The sequence below is a fragment of the Chenopodium album genome, chromosome 5, assembly GCF_948465745.1.
Source record: "Chenopodium album chromosome 5, dcCheAlbu1.1, whole genome shotgun sequence".
Classification (NCBI taxonomy): Eukaryota; Viridiplantae; Streptophyta; class Magnoliopsida; order Caryophyllales; family Amaranthaceae; genus Chenopodium; species Chenopodium album.
In genome coordinates, this window is record NC_137838.1 from 55119741 (window position 1) to 55128641 (window position 8901).

The 8901-nt window shown below is 35.9% G+C and overlaps 1 protein-coding gene and 1 non-coding gene across 3 annotated transcripts; one reads left to right on the top strand and one right to left on the bottom strand.

Moving 5' to 3' along the window:
- The first annotated feature begins 2741 nt into the window (after positions 1–2741).
- On the top strand, positions 2742–6555 carry LOC145630755 (protein FAR-RED IMPAIRED RESPONSE 1-like). Of its 2 annotated transcripts, none has more exons than XM_081682926.1 (3): positions 2742–3014; positions 3421–4708; positions 5207–6555. In XM_081682926.1, the coding sequence occupies exons 2-3, from the start codon at positions 3819–3821 to the stop codon at positions 5781–5783; spliced, it is 1467 nt and encodes a 488-aa protein (XP_081539052.1). In that variant the 5' UTR covers positions 2742–3014; positions 3421–3818; the 3' UTR covers positions 5784–6555. The 2 variants fall into 2 exon arrangements, with proteins under 2 accessions (XP_081539052.1, XP_081539053.1); XM_081682927.1 differs by having other exon boundaries at positions 3441–4708.
- A 1599-nt stretch (positions 6556–8154) lies between these two features.
- Positions 8155–8261, bottom strand: LOC145633444 (small nucleolar RNA R71). The gene has a single exon (XR_014112769.1). It is a non-coding gene; the product is annotated as a small nucleolar RNA R71 (small nucleolar RNA).
- Positions 8262–8901: the final 640 nt, after the last annotated feature.

Genomic DNA, 8901 nt, shown 5'->3' on the forward strand with positions numbered 1-8901 from the left:
CATGTTTAGTATTAAAAGAGTTACTTCGTTAGTATTATAAGGATTATTCGCTCAGTTTTATAGGAATTATTTGTTCTTTTACCACTACGTGAAAAAACGTAATTGGCACCGGTTCAAAACCCCTCAATGCCACCGGTTTTGAACCGGTGCCAATGTGGGGGGTGCCAATTACGAGCATGAAAAGCCACCGGTTCAAACCGGTGGCAAAAATAGTTTTTGGCACCGGTTAACCGGTGCCAAAAATAGCCCAAATATTTTTTTCCATTGTTTTTGGTACCGGTTAACCGGTGCCAAAAATGCCCATTATATATATAATTTTTTTTTTGTCATTTTTTACTTAACAATTAAATCAAAAAATAAAAATAAAAAACATCACAATTAAATCTGACGAATTTCAATCAATATAATCCAAATTTTACAATATATAATCAAAAAAAAAATTACAATCAATTACAACATATAAATAAATAAAAAAAATTTACATTATAAATAAAAAAAAATTACAATATACTCGTAAATAAAAAAAATTAGAATATAAATAAAAAAAAACCCTACACATCTAAATCAATATTCTTGAATCTTGATTCTTCAATTTAAGATCTAAAATGATATACCTGCACCAATAAAAACAAAAAAAAAATTAATATAAATAAGCTTCGAAAAACAAAAAAAAAAAACCAGAAATTCAATCCAAAAAATTCAAACCCAGAAAAATAAAGCAGGAATTCAAACCCAGAAAAAAAAAAAACAAACCAGAAATTCAAATGTATGACAAACGAATTGAAACCCAGAAAAAAAAAAAAAAAAAAAAACCAGAAATCGGAAAAAAAAAAATCAAAATGAAACCCAGAAAAAAAAAAATCAACCCAGAAAAAAATTCAACCTCGAAATCAAAATTAAAAAAAAAAAACACATGCAATAAACCCAGAAAATCCAACCTCGAAATCGAAATTGAAAAAAAAAAATTAACCCAGAAAAAATATAACCCCAGACATCGAAAAAAAAAATAAACCCAGAAAAATTAAAAAATTAAACCGAATTAAAATCCAAAATCAAACACATGCAAGAACCCATAAAATCGATTTAAATCCAGAAAATCGAAAAAAAAACACATGCAATAAACCCAGAAAATCAAAATTAGAAATCGAAATCCAGAAATCGAAATCGAAAAAAAAAACACATGCAATAAACCCAGAATATCGAAATCCGAAAATCGATTCAAATCAATTAATGAAACCCAAAGAAAATTCGAATTAGAATCCAAAATCAAACCCAAAAAAACACCCAATAAACACAAACCCAGAAAAATCGAAAAATTAAACCCAAAAAATCAAACCCATCTTGATTAGATTCGTTGTTGTTCGTGGTCTTGAGTATTGGACTTGGTGGTGGTGTTGGTGGTCGTCTTCGGTTGTGTTTAGGTGAACAAGGGGGTTTTTTTTTAGGGAGAGGAGAGAGGAGAGAGAAGAGAGAGAGGAGAGAGAGGAGAGGAGGCTAGAGGAGATCAGGAGAGAGAAGAGAGGAGGGAGGCCGAGTATGAGGGAGGTTTGGGTTTAGGGAAATATATAAGGGTTTTTTTTTTTTAAAAAAGGTTTTTGGCACCGGTTCGGTTCAAACCGGTGCCAAAAACCTCTTCTAAAAAACCTGCCTACTTTAACCCATGTTTTTGCCACCGTTTTTGAAGAACCGGTGCCATTAAGGCGGTGCCATTCTACTTTTTTCACCTAGTGTACAAGCCACACATTATTTATTTATTTATTTATTTATTTATTTTAAGGTGTAAAGAGACCACAAAAGGGAAATGATGTAGGACTGTAGGAGGGATTCGATCTTAACTCTTGGGTACCACCCTTAAAACTAACTAATAGATGTCTAGTGAGGTAATAGGGTATTGTCTTATTTAGGCCCTGTTCTGTAGAGCTGCTCTGCTCAGCTTTGCTTAAAAAAAAATAATTACTATTGAATTATTATAATAATAATTACTATTTAATAATAATAATAAATAATTAATATTTAATAATTTTAATAATATTTATTAATAACAGTAATTATTGTAATAATAATAATGATAAAAATGGTAAAAATAATAATTAGTAATAATAATAATAATAATTGATTTTTTATAATAAAAGTTATTATTTAAAGATAATAACTAATATTTAAAGATAATAATAATTATTAATTATTAATTATTAATATAATAATAATAATATTTACTAAAAAAAATAATAAAAATAATAAATAAATAATATTTAATAATTATAATAATAATTAATATTTATAATAATATTTAATGATTCCAATAATAATGCGATGATGATGATGATAATAATAATAATAATAATAATAATAATAATAATAATAATAATAATAATAATAAGTGAATTAAGAGGTTCTCAACGACGCAAGACATTGGAGCACGTGCTGCAGCTCATATTTTTACTAGGGTAGGCTTTGCTATAGCTAGAGGAGTGGGGGCCCATATTGTATCTCGGCTTCCCACTAATTTATTGTAGGTTGTATGACTTTTTTGTTCTTGAGATATAATAATGAGGCTGACCCCATTGATATCAGATATCAACCAAGGATGTTAATATCATGGCAGTTTCGTAATACTGTGCAACTTTTGTGAAAAAGTAATATTAAAATATTGTTTTGGTTATTTTGACCCCGTTGTGTGAATTTTGTGACTAAAAACTTGTAACGATACTTTTACTAACGTCTAACTAACTATCGTTAATGTTCTTTTCTGTGTGCCATCTTATTCTCTCTCATCCAAGGAAAGAAAAGTATGAGTGAGAAAACCAGGAGGGAGGGACACAAACCCGAATGAAGATCTAAACCCTAACTATGAGAATTCTCCTTGGAAGCTGTCGCGGAATTTGTTCACCAAATCACAAATGAAGACGAGCGTCGAAGCCAAAAACCGGTACTGTGCCAGTGAGTAGTTAGATTTTTCCGATTTGGTACGAGGTTGAAGGTGTTAATTAGCACAACTGGACCGGTAATTAGAGGTAAGTGGCTTAATTCGTTATCCGAGATGTGATTATTTTCTAATTTGTTGTGTTTCCTTTTGCATTATTCATTCCTGTTTATGTTGGGTGTTGATTTATGGTTGAGGTTTATGAATGTTAGATTGAAATTGGTTAGTTCTTTGGACTGAAGTTCTTCTTTCATTATTTTGTACTCTTTCTCCAGTGGTAATAATGTTTGATTTTGCTAGTATGAGATATTTTTGTTGTGTTTGGGTGATTTTAAGGGGTTTTATTGATTTTATTTTGTTAATTGATTTTGGTCTGTTAATTGATGTAAGTATGTTATCTGGTTATGTAATGTTGTGTTTTTGGATGCGCATTGTTTGTTTGATATGACTTGAGCGTGTCATCAAAATTGAAGATAGTGATTGTTTTCCTAACTCAGTTTGTTTGTTATGGAAGAAGATATGGGCTTGGTGAGTGAGGAGAATATGTTTAATGAGAGTGTTCCTGAAACTCCACCTGAGTTACCCTCTTTGGATTGCCTTACACCTTATATTTAGGCCTCTCGATGTAGTGAAATTGGCCTTCAATTAACCTCCCCTGTAAAAACCTTGGAGACAGTTGAGACCATTGTGTCAACAAACAAGGTTTCTGTCTACTCAACTGTGGAACCACCTAGAGTTGGTATGGTTTTTAAAAGTTGGCAAGATATTGAAGAGTATTATAAAGAGTATGCGGAACAGCATGGATTTGGTGTAACACGACAAGCAGGTTCTTTTAATAAGGGAAAGGAGAGGAGGGAAATTAAATGGCGTTGTGAGTGTTGGGGCCCCCCCTGATATGAGGGCAATGAGAGAAGCCAAGAAGAGGGAGAAAGCGATGGAAGTATGTGGTACTGGTGGTGTAGTGAATGGTGATGTAGCTGAAAAGGAATTGGTTCGGGGTAAAAGGACTTCTAAGAAATGTGAATGCCTTGCAAGAATTTATGGAAGTGTGAACTCTGATGGTGATTGGGTTTTGAGGACTGTTGTATTAAATCACTCTCACAAACTGGATCCTTCCGGGTCGAAATTGGTGAAGGAATACAGAATGAAAAATTACACATCATCGGTGAAGAAGTTGTTCGACTACTACGAAGAAGGTGTTCCAGTGAAGCAAATACATCGATGCATGGGTACTGAATTGGGGGGTGAAGAGACTATGCCAACTGTAAAAGATCTTCAGCATGAGGTCTATAAGCAGCGTCGATTGAAGATGGAAGGTGGGAACGCTGCTGCCATGATGTCGTACTTTGACCGTATGCAAGCCGACAATCAAAACTTTTATCATGCTCACCGGCTAGATGGGGAGGGCCGATTGAAGGATGTGTTTTGGGTAGATGCTAGGAGTCGGGGGGCCTATGAGGAGTTTGGGGATGTCGTTTGCTTTGATGCAACTTATCTCACCAACAAGTACGAGCTTCCCTTTGCCAATTTTGTAGGGGTTAATCACCATGGTCAATCTTTATTGCTTGGGTGTGCCTTAGTGTCACACGAAAACTCCGATACTTTCACGTGGGTATTTGAGCAGTGGCTAGCGTGCATGGGCAACAAACCTCCGGGCGCAATCCTGACAGACCAAGCTCTTGCAATGAGGAAGCCACTGCAAGCTGTGATGCCATCCGCTCGGCATCGGTGGTGTATTTGGCATATCCTAAGGAAAATTCCGGAGAAGCTTGGCAAGTGTAAATAGTAAGTAAATTTGTTATGTACATTTACTCTGCTATATATTTTGTTCCTCCTAAATAAATGTCCGAAATGCTAGTATCAATTAGGTACTGTGAAGAAGTTAATTGTGGTTTTTTGCAATGCTGGACAGTGGGTGTATAAAACCTTATAATCAACTCATCACTGTCTTGTTGTGATTTAGATGTTATTACAATGTCTTTGTCTTACTTTCTTACCATCACCCCTGTTATGATATTCTTACTCTTTTAAGTTTTCATATTAACTCAACAAGATACATCATCAGTTTCTTCTGTAATTGTTGTCTGTATATTCTTTCATGGTTGAGTATTTAAGCTATGATTCCTTAATATGTGTTTAGGTAATAGTTGCTTAAGCTATCATGTTGACTGTTTCAGATTTGAAACCTTTGATGTTAACATGTAGTTTTATTGTTATTTTGTATATTTTGTGTGGATATTTTGTGTGTATGTATGGTTATTTGGACATTGTTGATGATGGCAGCTATGAAGACTTTATGAGCCCACTGAAGACTCTTATTTACGAGAGCTTTACTGTTGAAGAGTTTGAAAGCCGGTGGAATGCATTAATGTCTCAGTATGACTTAGTAGATGATGACTGGTTGTTTGGCCTTTATAAAGAAAGGCATATGTGGGTTCCGGCATTTATGAAGGAATATTTTTGGGCGGGAATGAAAACAACCCAACGCGTGGAGAGCATAAACAGCTTCTTCGATGGTTTTGTGAACAGGCAAACTCAGCTATATGAATTTCCAGAAAAATATACTAAGGCGATGGAGAAGCGTGTTAAGTCTGAGTTGGATGCTGATGCAAGATGTGCCAAGTACGTTAGGAGGCTTGTGAGTGGTTTCAAGATAGAGAAATTGTTACAGAAAATCTACACAGATGCTAAGTTTCAGGAACTCCAAAAGGAGTGTGAAAGGTTGGGATATTGCATTCCGAATGAGAAGCACGATGTTGGGAACAAAAAGACTGAATACGTGCTCGAGGACCGGGTATGGATTATTCCGGAAGGCATGAGCGAAGATGTCATAACCGACAGATACCGTTTGGTTCGCTGATGTGTCCGTTTTATATAGTATTTTACCCCCGTCCCTTGGTCATAATTAGTAGTGTTTTTGGCTCTTTAGAGCCACTTTTATTACTAATTGGTGTTTTCTAGTGTTTTTGTAGATTTGGTTGACTTTTGCAGGGATTTATGCTTTTGGAGTATTTTCTCGAGATATTTTGGAGCAATCACGAACATTGGAGAAGCACGACCAGAGTTTATAGCCCAGGGCCGGTTAGAGACATCGAACCGGTGATTAAGGGCTCGGTAGAGGTGATACCGGGGCGTTTGGACCGAGTATTCAAGACCCAAAGAGGAAACCCAGATTGGCCCGAAGAATTGGAGCCCAATCGAAGTCCAAATATTGGCCCAAATGATCCGCCCGGCCAAAAAGGCTGGCGCCCGGAGGCGCGCCCGGCCGGGCGGGAGGAGCGCCCGGTGACGCGCCCGGCCGGGCGCGAGATAGCTATTAAAGATAAAAAGGCGCGCCCGATCGGGCGGTGCCTCGCCCGATCGGGCGGTGCCTCGCCCGATCGGGCGCGTGTTTATTTAGGAGACAATTAGAGTCGTATTAGTTTGTTTTAGTTTAGGATTTTTGTACGGAGTATAAATACTCCTTCGGAATACGATTTTAGGACGACTTCTTCTTCTCTTAATCCTTTCTCTTAGACTTTCTCTTTCTACTTAGTTTTCTCTCTCTAACCCTTTGTTATTATTTTCTTTAGTTAATTTCAGATTTATTTTGGTAACGATTTCTCTTCCCTTAATCTTAGTTATTTATTTTATTCCTTTGATCATGATTTATTTTATTGCTTTGCTTAGTTTATATTTAATTATGTGTGAGTAGTTTAATTTCTAGGGTTTGTGGGGATCCATAAATAATATGAAGGGGTAAATTTATTGTTGTTATTTATCAATGCTAGATTAATTTCCTATTGATTGATTTAATGCTCTGTGACTAGATTAGGCCTATCTTTTATGCATGAGTTTGACAATATTGATTCAAGAATCGAGAGATGAGAATTAATGTTTAGGTCTAGTTTCAATAGGCAAGTTAATTTATAAATGGTTAAGTCAAGATTCGTGAGATGAGATTTAATACCGATAAATTAATTATGTGGTTGTAATAAGTAGCGAGAGCCCTTTACAATCTGGTTAATTGATGCATTGATGATTGACTATTATTGATTGTTGGTATTGCATGATGATTTCTTATTGGATTGTTTTAATGTTTTACAATTGCGGCTTGTAAAAGTATAGCAATATTAAATTGATGAATCGAGCAGATGTTAATTTGATATTAAAGGCTATTTTCAATAAGAACTTAGATCTAGTAAATTGCGAGAGCCTATTAGATCTATGTTGGTTAATAAATTGCGAGAGCCTGTTAATCATGTTATTTATGCAAAGTCAATGATTGATTACCCTATTTTACCCCGGAGTATTATTTATTGGTGAACCTATGCCCTAGATCCTTTTATATATTATTTTCTCCCTTTTCTTACTCTTTTTAGTTTAGTTTCATATTCAACTTTTAATATTGGTTACTTAAATAATTTAGATTATAATATTTAATTAGGAGTAAAAAGACTTGTTTCCCTGTGGAGATCGACCCTACTTCCCTATCTACTTTAGTTAGTGAATTAGGTAATTATTTTTGATTAGGGGATACGACTTTACCCTGTCAAAATTTGGCGCCGTTGCCGGGGAAACGGTTTATTTTTATTTCTGATTATTTTTGTAGTCTAGATTATTTCCCTTTTTGTCTCAGAGAGCGTTAGTTCTCTGAGACAAAATCTCATATTTGCTTCTAGTTTTTGTTTATGCCCAGATGTTCCAGATCAGGTTACATCCCATTCGATCCTGAGATCGAACGTTCCTTCCATAGACAGAAAAACTTCTACAAGCAAATCCTGGCGGATTCTGGTGATACTAATAATAATCACCGCGATCCTCCAACTGATTCTAGCGATTTAGAGACATCATCAGACACAGAATCAGAGATGGCGGCTCCAAAGAAACTTAGTGATTATTCACAACCAAAGCTTACGGATTTTCCACATCTCACCCCCACTCCAGCTCTTGATGGGGTTCAATTTGAAATTAAGCCTCAATTTATAACGATGATAGAGAGGAAGCAATTCAGTGGAGCCAAGGGTGAAGACCCGAATCTTCACATTGCCGACTATTGTTAATATTGCAACACCATAAGGCAAGCCGGGGTCACTCAAGACCAAATCAGGGAGATTCTCTTTCCCTTTTCTTTAACTGGAAAAGCTAAATTGTGGTTTAATGGTCTAAATAGAACTACGCTTGGTATAACTGACTGGGAAACTCTTGTTTTGAATTTTTATAACAAATATTATCCTGCAGAGAGAACAACAGTACTACGGAGTGCGATTCAGAATTTCGCCCAAGAAGCCGATGAGTCTTTATATGAGGCTTGGGAGAGGTTTAAGGACTTACAAAGAGAATGCCCTCACCACAATTTAGCACAATGGCAGTTAATCCAAGCCTTTTATAACGGCATTGGAAATTCTTCTAGAATAATTTTAGACTCTGCAGCTAGTGGGAGATTTATGAATCTTAATGTTGATGACGCAGGTCAGGTTATTGAAGACATGGCGATACACAATTCCCAATATGGGAATCCAAGAGGATTTGCTAACAAGGGGAAACATAGCGTCGACTCTGTATCCTTTTTGCAAGCTCAACTGACCTCTATTTGTCAAAAATTAGATAATCTGAGCACTGCTAACGTAGCCAATGTTTCTGCGATTAATAATAATTCTAATGAGGCTTTCTGTGAAAATTGTGGTATTGTTGGTCATTGGGAGCAGGATTGCAGGAGTTCCGTGGAGCAAGTTAATGCCTTCCAAGCTTATAGGCAGAATAACCCATACTCCAACACTTACAATCCTGGGTATCGGAATCATCCATACCTTTCCTACCGGAGCACTAATGTTCAAAATCCACCACCACAAGAACCACAGGTGCCACAGCAACAGCAGCAGAAATACTATCATCCCAATGCTGGCCAAAAGAATCAACCACAACAACCCCCCTCATCTTCAGACCCTTCTTTAGGGGAAATTAGAGCAATGTTGGTTAATATGCAAAAGCACATGGAG

What these genes read in the sequence shown, in the direction of transcription:
- LOC145630755 (XM_081682926.1), top strand. Translation starts at nt 3,819, where the DNA reads ATGAGGGCAATGAGAGAAGCCAAGAAGAGGGAGAAAGCGATGGAAGTA. An exon ending in AAGCTTGGCAAGTGTAAATA is followed by an intron (nt 4,709 to 5,206) that starts GTAAGTAAATTT and finishes TGATGATGGCAG; the next exon opens with CTATGAAGACTTTATGAGCC.